The sequence below is a fragment of the Xiphias gladius genome, chromosome 20, assembly GCF_016859285.1.
Source record: "Xiphias gladius isolate SHS-SW01 ecotype Sanya breed wild chromosome 20, ASM1685928v1, whole genome shotgun sequence".
NCBI classification, from domain to species: Eukaryota; Metazoa; Chordata; class Actinopteri; order Istiophoriformes; family Xiphiidae; genus Xiphias; species Xiphias gladius.
In genome coordinates, this window is record NC_053419.1 from 10,305,927 (window position 1) to 10,322,423 (window position 16,497).

The following is a 16,497-nucleotide window of genomic DNA, read 5'->3' on the forward strand; positions in this document are numbered from 1 at the left end:
TGTAGACCTAACGCAATACTTATACAATATGAACTGCTACTTGTATTGCCCAAACAATTGCATTGGCCTGCTAAATCACAGGTTTTGAGTCATTACGGAGTGATCATCGCACTGCAATTTTACTTTAGTTATGTATTTGAATAACTGGTTTATATGAATTATTTAAATGCTAGCTATGTATAGTAGTGGCATTGTCAATTTTGTTAATTCATCAAACAAACAAAAAAACAAAATATTTATTAAGTTTGTACAATTTTTGATTAAGTACACACTAATTAACATTTTACTATTGTGTATTATGTGTAGTGTTTCTGTTATTTTGTCCACCAGCTAGATAAGGTATTCTGCAATCTAATACAAGACTTCATCTATCAAGTTGAATCAACACCTCTCGGACGTATTCTCAAAAAAAAAAAAAAAAAAAAATCGACTCATTGTATTTCTCTGTTGTTTGTGTTGTGTCCAGAGGAGACAAAGTAGTTTCACTCTTGGAGATTAGACTTGAGCAAATTTACCAGAAACCAATCCAGCTTCCACTCTGTGTACTACTCTTTGGACGACACAGCACTAAAATCAGAATGAATACAGATTGAACCTTTTGCCAGCATCAGTGTTCAGTCTGAGTGCTGTAATGGGACCAATTATCAGAAGTTAAACATTTAAAGTGGCTGAGTTGACAGCAAAACATTTTTTGATCTTTCTACTTGTGATAAGGGGAAACCATCATGTGATAAAGGTCAGTATACAAGTACTTGTATGTTTGTGTTAGCTCCTTTGCCTCATACACGGCATACACATCAAGGCAGCAAGAAGATAGGTTAAGATGTGGCCTAGTTTACATAGTAACTGAATAAAGTCAATAGAATTAAACGTTGCCGTGTTTGCAGCCATACTTTTGTAACTGTCTAGTACTGACACAAGTGTTTTGGTTGACATGGGAGTAGTGTCGGATTGATTAGTACTTGAATTTCATTACTGTAACATTAAGCAAACTTAGGGCTTGTAAACTAGTTAGTAGGTAGAAACTAGTTCAGGTTTTGTTTACTGCTCTATGAATGCATGTGTACATAGAACAATGATATTCTAACTTGCCAAACAGGTTACCCAAAACAGTAAGTCAATATAGTGTAGGAGAATGATGTGGAAGAAAAAAACAAAAAACATCACAGCTGCAAACTGTGTTTCTGTCAGCTGTTTATGTTTGTCAGGAGGGAGGGAATATTCAGCATTCTCATGGCCTGAGGCTTGAAACAGCTCTTTACTTTGTTGGTGTGGGTCTTAATGTTCTTAGTTTCCCTGATGGTGAAGGGGGGAGCTGACTATTGCTGTATGAGAGGACGTTTGAACTACCCTCTGTAGAGCCTCCAGGACAGCAGAGCAGTTGGGATGTTTTTGATGGTATGTAGAAGGTGGTGAGGAAAGGAGCGCATCAATGTTTCTTAAACTGAATAGTTGTGGGGCCTTAATTACTATTTCCAATGTCAGTTAATATTTGAGGGAGATCCAAAGCTTCTGACCACTTCTATTGGGGACTGTTGTGCTCTGTGATGACCCTCTCTGGACAGGCCTCTCCCTGCAGGTCAGGTCACCAGGGAGATTCAGTTCATCTGGTCTGGCACCAGCACTATATAAGCTGGTGGCATTCAGGCAGACTTCCTCTCTCCCATTTGTCTTTACATTAATTTCCCTTTCACTTATGTAAAACAAAGTTATGTTTAGTTACAACACATGTGTGATGACCCGTCCTTTTTCCAGCTTTGAGCTGCATTGTACCAAATTGGGGGCTTGTCCGGGATTTGACCCCAAGACTTCTTGCATCCTCAGTACTCTTTGGTATTCTATAGTGAATGATAAACTTCTTACTTTTACAGACATTGAAGAAAAGGCTGCTGTCAAGGCATCATGATGTAAGAAATAACATTTTCTCTTTAGGTTATCTTGTCATTACTGGTGATCTGGCCAAATATGATCATCCTCAGCAAATTTGATGATTCAGAATCCTGAATTGTTCATCTCATCTTGGTCAATCCTTCGTTACCAAGTCCTCCAAATGAAACAACACAATATATCACTTTTCCGTACACTTCATAATGACCTAGTGTATACCACTGATGTGCAAAGTGGCTCATTTCAGTATCCTGAATTACTAGAATCAGTTCATTAAAAAGATTTGTTCAAAAGATTTGTTAACCGAAACGTTTAGTGTCTGACCAGCTCTGACTGCGTGGTCCCACTCACTGAACTGAATCATTGCTAAACAGTGCATATTCCTCATGAACCCTGGCTTCCAGAACTGGACGTTATGTTGCTTTGACATACACGCCAAACTCTGTTTATGACTCTTTATATTTGTAAAGTTTCTTACTGAACATCGGGGAGATTGACACTAGTTTTTAATGACCTTTAAATCTTTTTAACTGATCTAAAGTTTGGAATTACTCTTGAACTTTCTGGGCCTGATTCTGGCAGTTTGAGCTGCTGACTCTCACTCAACGGCTCATGTTGTCTGTGTAGTACCTTCATTGAACAAATTGCTGAACGTGCATGGTTCCCCTCACAGATAAAGAAATGAGTGTATCCCTGCAAATAAATCACATTCCCTCGCAGGAATACACTCATCCCTGCACATCCGCTTGCAACTGACAGAGCTCAACTGAAATGAGAAATTAACGGATTGTTTCAGAAATTGATTCACTTCAGTTTGTTTACCTAAAGAAAATATTTGCGAATGACACTACACACTATTTTCTGATCTTATGTTACATCACAACGTTGTCTGGAAGGCCATTACTATGCCGATGATGCACAGCTGTACCTTGTGGTTGAGCTGATTCTGCAAAAATGTTGCGTTTGTTTGAAAAATATTGTTTCTCTCATATCTTCGGAATATTACAGTTAACACAACAATACACATGGTGAAATATGACACAAGTTGGGTGATTGTTCCTACTGTATGGAAACCCAGTACCAACGTCCAACTATGATTTAGGCCCTGCAGTAGTAAACACAGATTATACTGAGCCCTCTGAGAGGTGACACTATTCTCTAACCCTGACCTCATGTACCTTTAGATCCTGAAAAGGGGACGAGCTGGTAAAATAAAAATGGATGTATTGATTTTATCTTACCACAGTGCTGCACTGCTCTGTTTACCTGTCTTAACCAAAATCAGGACGTCAGTATGTTCAGAACGCTGTGGCAAAATTTAAAATGAGAGTGAAGAGAAAGGACCATGTTGCCCTTTTTAGTGTGTTTTCATCGGTTGTCTGTTTATTTCACAATTGATTCTGTCATTTTATTGATTACTTTAAGGCTCCAAATGGCCTTAAAAGGGTTATATTTCTGAACATTTAATCCCATGAGCATGTACTCTGCCTGAGCTCATCAAGCAGGAATCTACAAACAATTTCTGTACCTTGGTGTAACTGTCCACCAGGTCACAAGTGCCATTTAAGCAGCAGTGGCAGCAGTAGCGGACACCTGGAGAATATTTGCTGACCAACTGTTATGTTTGTTGGGTATATCAGCAATGCTGCTGTGACACTAAAGTTCGTACAGTAAATGAAGTGAAGGTTTGAGGGCAGTAAACATAATTTCTTCCATTTTATCAGTGTAGCCGAAATTGAAAAGGGTGAAGAGAAGGACTAGGGGGTGGGGGGTTGAGTCTGTTGCTGATATTTGAACTGCATTATGACAAACAGCAGTACATCAAGGTGAAGAAGATGATGAAGAAAACTGTCTCTAAAAAAGAGAAAAGAGGTAAAATCCACAAGTAAATCATAACTGAAACTTTATTGACAGTTTGGATTAGAAAGTAGTTCTGCATTAAATTCATTACAGTACAAACCAGGAACAGAAATAGAAGGCCACGCACTAGAGCTGAGGGACAGAGTAAAAAATTAAAACAGCTTCTTAAGTAGATGGGTTGAGGTGCTGGAGAGAACAGACAGCTTGGGAAGGAAATAAAGAGGGAAAACAACAGTGGAGATAGCAGATGAGGGCAGAGAGAAATGAAATTATGAAAACAACACAACCCTTCATAGAAGGAGAGAATACAGACCCCCAGCAGCTTAAGGTAATACTGCAAAGAATGACTTTCAACAGGTGGGAGAAAAGGAGTGTGTCTTAAAACAGGATGCAAAATAACATGAATTAATTCCTCATTTAAGTCTCTCTGCACCAAAATATGTCAACTGCCGTCATCCAAGCTGATGAACTGTTTTCTCAGGTCAGGTGCGAAACCAGATACTTCAGCTTAATGAGCGCCTTTACTTCACTCTTATGATGCCGCAGAAGACATAATGCAGCCAAACTGAATCTGTTGATGCTCATATCACAATGAAATAATTAATCAAGGAAAACACAGGGAAACAGATCAGATCAGATAAATCTCCATGAAATTGGAGAATGCTGCTCGCTAATTGGCCAAGATTGACATGACTAATAGAAAACCATGCCCTCTTTAGGAATTGGGAGGTTGGAAGGTCTTGGAGGTGGCAAGCATGGCTCGTACTTTGGCCATCAGATCCTGAAAACAGAGGAGAGACAGATGAGCTTAGTGTACGACACAACTCCACACATTCTGGCTGTCAATGAATAACTGAGAATGAAGTTAAAGCGTAATGTAGCACACTTGGATGCATGCATCATAAGTGTGAGGAACTTGGGTGTAAGAAGTGACAAGGCTGACACGTTGTTATATGTTTGAGGGTGAAACAATACCACTGACTGGGGTATAACAGCGGCTGCCAATGTGATGAAGGCCTGAGGGATATTTACATCAGATTGTATGTGTTGTTGAAGCCAGCAATGGCTCGAATTCCTGCACAAACTGAAGATGGTTCTCTATGTTTTGGTTTAACTTAAATCCATCTATTCATTCCTTTCCAACACCAACAAAGAACTGCTATGAAAAAGTCCAGTTGATCTAGAATCAACAAATGCGCTGGGGACCAACACAGTGCATAGAAACTATTGAGGCTCAGTGGCATACAGAAAATGTATTATGTGAATAAGTCAATGATAGGAAAAACTGTAATTTGTAGAAAGCTGCATTTACGAAAATGAGTAGAGCTGAACAGGGAAACAGTAGAGTGTGGAGCAAGGAACTTCCAAAATGCAGTTTTTAGTTTTCACTTTCCTTTCCCTCTTTCTTCAGGTAGAAATGTAAATTTTGCTGACCAGGGGGCAAATTCTTCCATTGCAGAATAGGAAGTGTTCATTTGCATCGCAAGAGTGATTCAAACACGCATGGACAAATATCCACCCTTGAGCTCTCCTGACAGATGAGACAAATTAATAGCTGTAATCACAGAGGGAAGGAGCTGTCATATCAAATCACTCAAAAGGCTTTTTCTCTCTAAACCCTGGTGTATCTGAATAGAGACATACACAAACACAAAAATAAGTGTTCACAAAATGTGACAAACAATGCTCCAAATTATTATCAACTGAGTGGAAAGTAGCTCACATACAACTGAATTCTTGTCGGCTGCAAGTGTCTTGGCAAATTAACTACAACAAAAATAGATTATCGCAAGTTACATTACAGCTGTCACACACAGGGTAGACAACTATGGTTACATGATAATACTGGAAGAGGATGAAGCCCATTTACAATAAAGAATTCCAATAAAAAATACATAGGATGTTAACCTTAATATATGACATCTTTATGTCATTCAATATTCTATAAAACATAAATAAAAGATTTAATATTCCAAACCCACTGCTGACTGCTCAGCCTGACTGAGAAACAACATACTCCTCATAGATCTGTTACACCTTAAGTCAGCAGTGACATATTTAAATCTGATGTGGTGACTTACATATTGCAAGCCATTCTTTACAAGGTAGAATCCTTAAGATTTTAATTAAATCAGATCCTGTTTTTTATACTATTTATGGTGAACATGTATGTAAAATCTTTCTGTATAATAGTTTTTATTGTTAGTGACGGAGTCCGCCATTCCCGAATTCTAATTATCCACCTACCGATGAGGTATTCACTGGAAACAATTCATATATTTAATCCAGCATTACTGTCTCACTGATATCAGCTTTACTGTTTACTCTCCTAAAGATGTGTCAGAGCTGTATTAAATTACTGCAACATTTCCTACTGCTCCTAGTTCACATTAATAGCATTCAACTGAAAAACACACAGGGTGGCTTTTATTGTGAAGCAGTCACAGGAAACGCAGTGTAACTGTCACCTAGGTTACTGTCACTGAGTTTAGCGCTGACAGTAGTCGTTCATCAAAAGATGCATCTACAACACAAAACAATGGTCATTATGGGAATTTTTTTTTTTTTTTTTACAGCGCATCAGTTTTAATTAATTCAGGGCGTAATGGAACAAGAAGGAGCAGCAACAGTGAGCTGTTGAAATGCTGCAGCATGAAATCAGATCGTGATTGCTTACAGTGTGGTGGAAAAAGTCAAATTATTGACTGACTTCTGCAATAAAACAATGGAATTTGTCTGGCTGCACTGTAAACAGACACACTAGTTGCTACTCTGTTGTATTTCCATTTTTAGCTGCTCAAAGAGTGTTTGCTGTGACCGGTATTAAACCACACTTGCTGTTACTGACACCTATCACAGTTGTTGCTAAATCAACCTGAACTGAAACCTTAAGCATTATGACTTTAAAGATGCAATAATATTGTGAGGACATAATACTTTCCAGTTGCCCTTTTATTTTTCAAACAGACCTTATTTGGGTGTTATTTGTCTTATAAACTGTTCCTATCTATTCTCCCTCTGTCTTGAGTTGCTCTTCTCACTCCCAAACATGTGGGTTAGTTACATGGTCAAATAAGGCTATTCTGTGTGGGAGAGACTTATCTCCCCTCCTCGAGCTTTCTGTCTGTCTAACACACACATATTCCAACACTTGCCTGGGATAAGTTCTCCTCAACCGTTTTCTTATTAGACCATTTGCAGGTAAACAAAATATACTCTCAAAGTGCACAATGTACTGTGTGTATCAAACAGAATAAACCACATCAAACATATAACAGAGAAGGTGAGGGGACAGAAGACAGAGAAACAAAGACAAACATTAGGAAAATGAGAGATGGGATGAGGCAAATAGCAACCAGGCACCCTCAGGAAAGAAGAGACCATTAGGCAGATGAGGATGTGCTGAATTATTCAAGATGTGTTTGTAAAACATCACAGATGGGGTATAAGTAGTTAGTGGTTGTGAATCTGTGCATGTTGCAACAGCAGCAAACAGCATTTTTTCATGAGCCAGCTCATGTTGGTATGTTGAGATGAAGGCAGCAGAAGAGCTTGCGTTTGTTTGTGTGAGATAATGAGAAAGAGCAAAATAAGATGTTTTTTGTTGATGAAAGAGATGCATCAAAAGGTGTGGCTTTGTATCTGTGGTGCATCTAGTCAGTAAACAATGCCCCCCCCCACACACACACACACACACAAACAAGAAAAAAAATAAATTAAAAAAAAAAAAATCACAAAGGGGCCCATGGCTTGAAGAGAGAATACCAAGCAAATTCTGTTTTGTACCACTGTTCGCAGAACAGCTAGTGTTGCCTCTCCATTCATACTCTATTGACCTCCATTATCTCGAGTCCTGATGCTTCGTGGATTCTGGCTTACACTGCAGTCTCTCCTACATTAAGTTTAACACTTGTTTTCTTGTAGGTATAACTGTTAATATACAACACGTTTTATAAATCATTTAATTACTAGTTATTACTAAGGTTACAGTTCACATTGACTGTGTATGCCTACATACTAGGCCCGGCACTCCTGGTTTAATACTGGTTGAGTGAAAATCAATAAAACAAAACACTGCATCACTTCACGCAATGCAGTGACAAGTAGAAATGAAATTACTGATATTTCAGAACTACTAATCAAAGAAATTAATGTTGATCAAGACTGAAAATGCAAAGAAGCACATACAATTTAAGACACAAGAGAGTTGCTAAAATGTCTTTCATCTAAGAATTGATGAGAATTGAGCAGTCAAAATTACGTAAATGAACAGTATATCACAATACTGCTGGAGGAGCGAGGCAAGCTAGACAAAAAGAAATAAAAACCCTAAATTGAACAGTGTGTGATTTTCTTTTGCCTTGACAATGACTGATTGAACCGGACAGTGGCTTGCAGCTCACATTAATATTGATATAAAACTTCTATAGGAAGAAGAAAAACAAAGACAAGCAGTGTTTAAGAATCTAGAGATCTAGTGAGTACAGTTTTTTTCTTCCTTCAATCCATTTAATTTATAGCTGTTTGCCCATCACACCACATATTTTTCTTCCAGAACTGGTACGTGTCCATGCATCGATTGTTATGCATTTCTGAAAGCAGGGATAAATGGGACATTGTGATTATGACCAGGGTGGAGCAGGGAGAAAGTGTACTGGGGTCAGAATTTATTGGCGAGGTGTGTGTGAGGTTACATTGAGACTGGTGAGTATGTACCACTTATTCAGACACAGTCATCTTTTTATTGTGAGCTCTTAGCACCCAAATGGGGAACATAGTGTTCCATAGCTAAACAAAACACAGACACAGCCCACCACTTAGCTACATTTAAATTGACACATACAACCCATTCAGTCTATTACAATGCTCTATGTGGTCAAAAGTATGTGGACATATATACTTTTGTGTTCTTTTCTTCTGAGGCTATTTTCTCATGGTTTGGGCCCAGCCCTGCAGTTCCAATTAGGGGATATCCTAATGCTACAACATACAGTGATACTTCAGATGATAGTGTGATTGAAACTTTATGGCAACAATTTTGGGGAAAGATTCTAGCTGCTGCTGTCTTGTGTAGAAAAGTACATGACGGATGCCTTTTTCCAAGTCTGTGTGCCACCTCAATAAGTCTGTATCAGAAATAATTTGATCTAGAAACACCACCTCGTTGTTGCATGGCTACGCCGACGTGTAAAATTGCAATTTACATCCATGTCTGTCCAGACTCATATAATATATGTAGTGAAGACTTTGAAGGAATTTAATAAAAAATATTAAGTGTATTTTATCATAATTTGTGCATGAATTCTTGATCTATGGCCAAATATTTTGTGAGGTCACAGTGCCCTCGACCTTTGACCTTTGACCACCAAAATCCAATCAGTTCATCCTTGAGTCCAAGTAGAGGTTTGAGCCAAATATGATGAAACCCCCTCCAGACGTTCCCTGAGATACTGCGTTCACGAGAATGGAATGGATTTACGGATGTACGGACGTACAGATGTGCAGACAACCCGAAAAAATAGTGCCTCTGGCCACGGTAATGGCCTGTGCGGAGGCATAAAAACTTTTTATGCAAGTCTTAGATCAAATTACTGTGAAATGAAAGTGCAATGGTGACATGACTTCAGCAGGACACTGATGTGACAAGTACAATGCATAGAGCATTGTCATTCTGACAGTTGGTATAGACAATTGTCAGAGGTTGGATGCATACAGAGACTAGTGTATGACTGATTTTATCATTTTATGAAAGAAAATGTCTATGTTAACCTCTAACTCTCAATAGGACACAGTGGCTTTTTTGAGCCCTTGGTGACAGTGGCAGGCATCGAGTCAAAAACATATCACCACATGCTTTTGCAAAACCTGCAGTTACTCCTTTTTGGCCACTTTAGGGACAGCAAAATCAAGCAGTGAACACAACGTTGACATTGTCACCTTTTAAGTTTAATAATTCCGGTATTTTTGAACCTGGGTACTATTATCCCCAGTGTCTGACGACATTATGGATAGGATTCCTGCAAAGATAGATGTGTGTCTAACATCTAACAGAAGTCTTGTTCAAGGTGAAGTCTCGCTCTGAAATCTTGTGGGAGGTGAGTTGTTGCAGGAAGGCAACAGTGTAAACATGAGTGAGAGTTAGAGAGGGCTTTTTGGGGAAGAGTGGAGTAACATTACAAAGCTGGGTTACAGAAAGCATATCTTACTGTTATCTAGAAGATTAAAAAAACAAACAATAGTTTGTGTTTGCCCTTTTCCGAATTGTGGCAACAAAATGATGCGCCGCACTTTGCGAAGCTATCACAAATTACCTTTGGGGGACAGAGAAATGCTGAAGTTGTGGCTATTTGTGCTACAAATGGATGAAAACATTCCTGTCAGTACACTGCGCCTCGCAGATTATCGCGTTTGCAGTGACCATTTTGACCAGGATGACTACTGCCCGTCAAATTGGAGAAGAAACCTTACACCAGAGCAATTTTTTCTGAAGAAAAAATGCTGTTGCAAGAGCAATGGCAGGTTAATGGCAAAACAAACAATCAATAAGCCAGTATTGTGTACAAAGTATCAATTGAGTCATGACTGATGAAGTAATTATATAGATCCAAGTCCCCTTTTCAGCAATTGACATTTATATTTATGGAATAAGTGATATTAACAAGCTTACATTTTCTGGGTATTACTGTTGCCAATTTGTGTGTGTGGTGTAAAAAGTCATATTTATGCTCACCTATTATATGACCTAGCGTTGTAAGACCGTTTTTATGCAAACATTTGCACATCCTATACATTAGGAGATATCAGAGAGATACTTGCTGGCAATGAATGATGATGGTAGTTATTAGTGATGATTATTATTATTATTACTGATAAGATTGAGGGTGACTTCTCCTTTTGCAAACATCAGAAAAAATGGCTCCTTTTGCAAAGAACACAAGGATGTTACAACTGAGACTGGAAGAAGTGAAACGTAAACAAAAAGGTCCATCTCTGTAGGGATCCTTGCCATACTGTTGTCAGGCACTTATAAAAACAATCTGAGCCTGTCAGTGGCAAAAACGAGTTCTTTTAGTGGACATGCTTTGACACGGACAAATGTCCCTTTGGATTACATTGCAGCCATTTCACGGTTGCCAGTTATAGCGTTCTCGCTCAATATTGGACCAATTCCAAACTTTTTTGTCCCTGTTAATCATTTGGACCAAAATTGAAGGGAAAATATTGCCCAGGTTTAAAAATACCAGAATTTATCCTTTAAGCAGGCTATATTCAAATAAATTATACATTGCGTGTGAAAATGAACAGCGCTTTCTGTCTTTCCCATTTGTATGGTGGAAACAGAACACCACTCAGTGCTTGTACTGGGTAAGCTGTAAAGTTCAGCAGAGGACATATCTGGCATAAAAGCAGGGAACAATACCTGAGTTATTTTGGACTGAACAGAGGATACTATGGATGAGGACACTGCCTTGTCTTTCTCCTGAGAACCAGCCCTGTGGAGAGAAGAAAGGAGGAGAGAGGGGGCAACAAAGGAGGACAGGGAGAGAGAGGAAGAAAACCAATCATGTTAACAGGAGAATATATACAATATTCATGATATCTTCTGAAATGTTCAAAGTTGGACAGGCATTGAGAGAAGTAGAAGGCGGAGGAGAGGAGAGGGAAAAGACAGATAGGTAAGAGAGAAATGTGACCTGTAAAAACGAAACTATCCAAACCAAACCAAAACTACCACGTCAATACTGTCCAATTCTAACAAAATGTGTAGTCATGAAGACAAACAGCTGAACTGCCAAAATCGCAGGACTCAAATTTAACTTCATGAATCCGTCCAAAGCTTTTGATCTCTCTACTGTCTAACATTTCATAATTTATCAAGGGATTTTTAAAATAGAAAAAGTCATGTGCATCAAGTTGATTGAACACAACAGATGACAAGAAACTGCAGAACTGACTGATGCTGATGTTACAGTTTTAGGGATTCAGTCCACAGGGGAAATGTGCAGGTCTATGTATGTCAGTCAATCTTGAGTACAACACCTCTGTACATATATAACTTGTAATTATTATGGTATGATGCTGTAGCTCCATCCCTTGTAGAAAGTAAACGGCAAAACTCTAACTGACGCAAACCAGCTCCATCCATTCACACAGTTTATTGGTGAGCCGCCTACACAGGCAAAGCAGAACTTTTTATGACAAAATTAACTGACAAACAAGCCAATCTCCTCCAGGAATGTTTCTGCTTATGTGGCTGCTCTAATAATTGCACCTCTATAAAAAGACAGATCAATTACGTCATACAAGCAACGGAAAGCATAAGAAACCATTCTTTGTTAAGAACAAAAGCTTTCTCACGTATAATAGGAGGCATCAGCATGCTGTTTTACAGGTGAGGTTGGATGTTTTTGGTCAAAAACAATGCTTTTAAATGAATGAAATTGTGTTGTGAAATACATTAGTTACAAGCAACCAGTCTGTCCCTGAACAAAAAGCCTCCTGTAAAAGCAAAAAATATTTACATGATATGTCATCATTCAAAAAGTTTTTAAGGAAAACATTAAAGTTATTTGAAGGTTGCACTGGGTTCCAAAAATTGAAGATTCACCAACACAACACGAATCAGTTACACAAACGAACATTTAAAATGTATTGATATTGATTTACAAACTAGATGAAATGGTTTCCAAATTCAACAGCTGGTGTTTGGAAACTTTTACAGAGAATTAGGGATCAATAGAGGAAGGCTCCAGCATATAATTAATGATATGCACCTTTCATTTTTTAACATCTAAAAACTCATATTGTAGCTCCATTCACCTTGTGTGCTTCTATTCATGGCCCTTGTTATTTACCTCCTACAGTGAGTGAGGTCATATACATGTCATATACATGACCTCAGCACTTTAAAATGTTACAACTGATGGGAATGATGGAAAAAAAACTATGAAAATAAATCCCAGGTTGAAAAAGAATGGGATTTTCCTTATATAAGAAATGGCAGAGTTAATGTATTGCGTTGTACCCAGCCCGGTGTGTTTCTATGGTTTCTGTGGTCAATCAATACTGTATAGTGATAATGCATGACACATTAGTGATATTCAGGCTTCCACAACTCATTTTACTGATATGCATTTCAAATCTTACATCTGACACTGCTGCTCAGTGGAAGTTAATTGCTTCAATATGTATAAATATTTGAGAGCTGAATAAATTAACACTGACATTTGCTTGCAGTAATACGACCCCATGCAACGCCAAGGAAAGCATTTCTATGTTCCCTCCCGTCACTGACCTGAAAGCTGGTCTGTAAACTGTCGCTTTCCAGCTTTCTTGTGCTCTTTGCTGGACTGATGGCAAGCTCTACTTTCAGCTCCCTATTCCTCACCTCGTTTGTCCACTGACCATCCCATATTCTACAAAAACTCTCAACACACAGCTCTTTTCTTGAAACCATTAGATTAGGAAAAAAAACTGAGCTCAAGTAAAAATGAATTTGACTCAAAAATAATTAATTACTCATCTACTTCAGTAAACTAGGTGCCATTGTGCTTGTCATGTTTGCACACATATCAGTGATTTCTTTGTTGCTACATACAGAGGTAATGTTCTGTTTTTATTCATAATGGTCTAGTCCTGCAAATGGCTTCCTCTACTTAAGGCACTGTAGTAAAATTGATATACATTTTGTTTGGGGACAGAGAGGGAGGGGAGGGTAGGGAATGGTTTAGCTGTGAGTTCATTTTGTTGTCCATGTGGCTCTACATTTTGCCCTCTAGCATTCAAAAGTCAATGTATGCAGCTTTAATTGTTTCTTTGTTGGATTTATTTTAAACAGCAAACCAGCAACCCACAGACATCAGAGGAGATTATATATATTGCCAGGAATGCCTTTGTGCCTTAAGACCTTGAAGCTGAGAGATGTTGGCTCTAAGCCATCATATCACTAGCTCTTTAGATTTAATGCTTCAAGTATCTTTTCCTCAGACACCACGACACCACCAAGACCCAAGCTTTTTTTTACTCACTTTCATATTCACAATGCTGGTATTACAATTGTTTTCTACACATCTTTTGGATGATACTGCGATTTATAATAATGACACATTACATATAGATAAAAATGACAAGACTATTGCCTCTCTTGCTGATTTAATTTTTCAAGCTAACTAATTTTAAAAAGGAGAATCCTTTAAAAGGCTCTTAAATATAATGGCTATATACTAAATATCATGTGAAAAGACTGAAGCGAAGACTGTGTGGCTGCTTAGCTTGTTCTTGGGCAAGGTTAGACTGAGGTTAGATTTTTACACCTTATTGTTAATATTTTCAAACATTGCATTTCACTTAAAGGCTTAATGTATTTGGGGAATCTTACCTCAGCTAACTAGTTTGGCTGGGGTTACTGGAGTGTAAACTTCCCTGAATCCAATTAAGAGCAGAACAGAGCTGATTTTTTTACCATAAACTCTGATATAGTAGCACCAAGGACAGGCTTAAACGCAGTAGGGAAATACTACACGGTGAATGTGGTATTATGAATGGGACTTTTTTATTCTAACAAAAACTCTAACCTCACAAAATGCAGTTAGCTAGTGACATGCTTCTTGGCCTTTGAAGTAACGCTAGGTTAGGTTAATACCAGGTAAGTAGTAAGCTTGGTAGCTGCAATGTTAATGTTTACAGCTTATGTAAACGCAGATACTGTAAACACAGTTTAAACCATTCTTTAAACTTTTACTCTCAAGTTTGAAAAGGCTACATAAAAAGAAACCCCCTTAAAACCCTGCTCTGGTATCACTGTTACTACAGCCTCATGAACACGTGGAGAACATCTATAGCAACACAAAGCTTGACTAGGGGGCTGTCACTTTTTCCAAAAATCCAGTTCGAACGAATTCGAATGACATTTCATTCATTTTAATGAATTTGAATGTGCACCAATTGCCGTTTGGGGGAGGGGTTTAGCGAATGGTCAGTTCTTTCCACTAGATGACAAAAATAATTGCAGAAACGTGTTTTGAGCAAGAGTTAGTGTTTGTCAAAAGCCTTCAAAGACAAGAGATATATTGGAAATCATCTTTAATTTGGCATAGTTTTGACAGCATAGTTTTGACAGGTTGCGATAACAGCCAGCTGCTGAACTGTTAGATCCGGCTGTATATTAGGGATTCTTTTTGGTTTGTGAGAGACAGAAGCTTGGCAGTCCTGGAGGCAGCAATCTATTGGTCTAAATAAGACAGTTTTAAAAAGCAAGAATTGTAAATTATATAGATCTTCTCATTTGACAGCTTCACACCCAAGCTCTCCCAACGACCTTTTGTTTCTTAAATGAAGAGACTTTCAGTTACACCGGGGAAAGCAATCTAAATGCTTAGCTCGTTGATTGACAGGCTTGTATAGGGTTACCTGGAGTGGGCCAGGCTGGAGGCAGGGCTAGCTGACGGGGACAAAACTCTGCCGGGTGAGGAATATGGGGAGAGAGAGGAACCCACAGTTTGCATCTGTCCGGAGGATGACAAGGAGCTCCTCCTTTTTTCAGGAGGGGACCTGGGAGACAAAAATGAGAAGGGAATAGCAGGAATTCAGACGTTTCAGATTCAGACAGTAACACCACACAATACATAATATATCAAGGGGGTGGAATTTTTTTCTGAAGGTAGGGCTTGTGTATTCAGCAAAGCCTTCATTTAAATTCATACAAGTGGAAGCTGTCCATTGCAGCGTCCTTCAGTGGTCATTTGGGGATCAAGTGTCTTTCTTATAGGTATGTTGGTCAACGCCAGCATTAATCTCACAGTATAAAACATTGCTCAATGTATAGTAGATACACACACAGTATTATAAATTTAAAAAATTTTAAGATTTCAAATTATTTTAGCATTAAACTAATTAAAATATCAAACATTTAAGACTCATCACCCAACCGTGGCAGTATTATTGCCCCTCTCAGCTTCGACATGTTTAACAATCAATATTTTCAGTGTTAAAATAAACACTAGTATGGGAAGACCGACGATGCTTCCTCTCACCACAGACTGATGAAGACCACTGTTAGGTTTACCTGGATCTCGAATGCCCCCTGGGCAGGCTGGAGCTGGTGCTGGGATGATAGCGCTCCCGGTCTCTCTCTTCACGTCTCCTCTCTGATGAGTTGCCCCTCCTGTCCCTTCTTCCCGGGGAGTGTGAACGGGATCTGGCCAGAGAAGGAGGATAAAGAAAGTGTGAGACGGGATGAGGCCATTAAGTTACAGAAGACAGAGCTTGGAAGATGAGCTTATACATTTAAATGAAGAACGAGAACAGAAGAGGATGAAAAGAGAGTGATAAGACAATGACAGAGGTAATGTGCCATAGAAAGAGTGACTAAGAGTACTTTGAAATACCTTAAAACCAGGAAGAGCCAATGAGGACTTGAACAATGTTTGGATAAGGTTCCATTAGACTGTGATTATCTGTGATCCCATCCCAGGTGGTCTTTGGTTTTACCTAATGTCTTAGATTGCTCGGATTGGATACAGTGATCCGCAACTTAAAGCGAATGTGGGAGCGAAAGAGGGGGGCAATGGCCCCTTCCCTACTTTCAAAGCCCTTGCTTGGTCCACAACCATCTTTGAACTCAAGCTTCATTTTGATCTCAACTATACCCCTGTTAACTTTTGTGACACTATTGTGGTGACAGTCATACAGTATAAACCGCCTCTGTGGTGGTTCCTGCTACAGTAGATGTCTCTAGGACCACATTTTGCC

The 16,497-nt window shown here is 38.8% G+C and overlaps 1 protein-coding gene across 1 annotated transcript in view; it reads right to left on the reverse strand.

Moving 5' to 3' along the window:
• Positions 1-3,806: 3,806 nt before the first annotated feature.
• LOC120806402 (splicing factor SWAP) overlaps positions 3,807-16,497 on the reverse strand; it is a 48,085-nt gene continuing 35,394 nt past the window's right edge. The window contains exons 17-20 of the mRNA XM_040157551.1: positions 15,812-15,943; positions 15,157-15,297; positions 11,168-11,240; positions 3,807-4,528 (exon numbers count right to left, since the gene is read on the reverse strand). Of these exons, the coding sequence (XP_040013485.1) occupies positions 4,463-4,528; positions 11,168-11,240; positions 15,157-15,297; positions 15,812-15,943 (412 nt within the window). The 3' untranslated portion in view covers positions 3,807-4,462. The remainder of the gene's footprint in view (positions 4,529-11,167; positions 11,241-15,156; positions 15,298-15,811; positions 15,944-16,497) is intronic.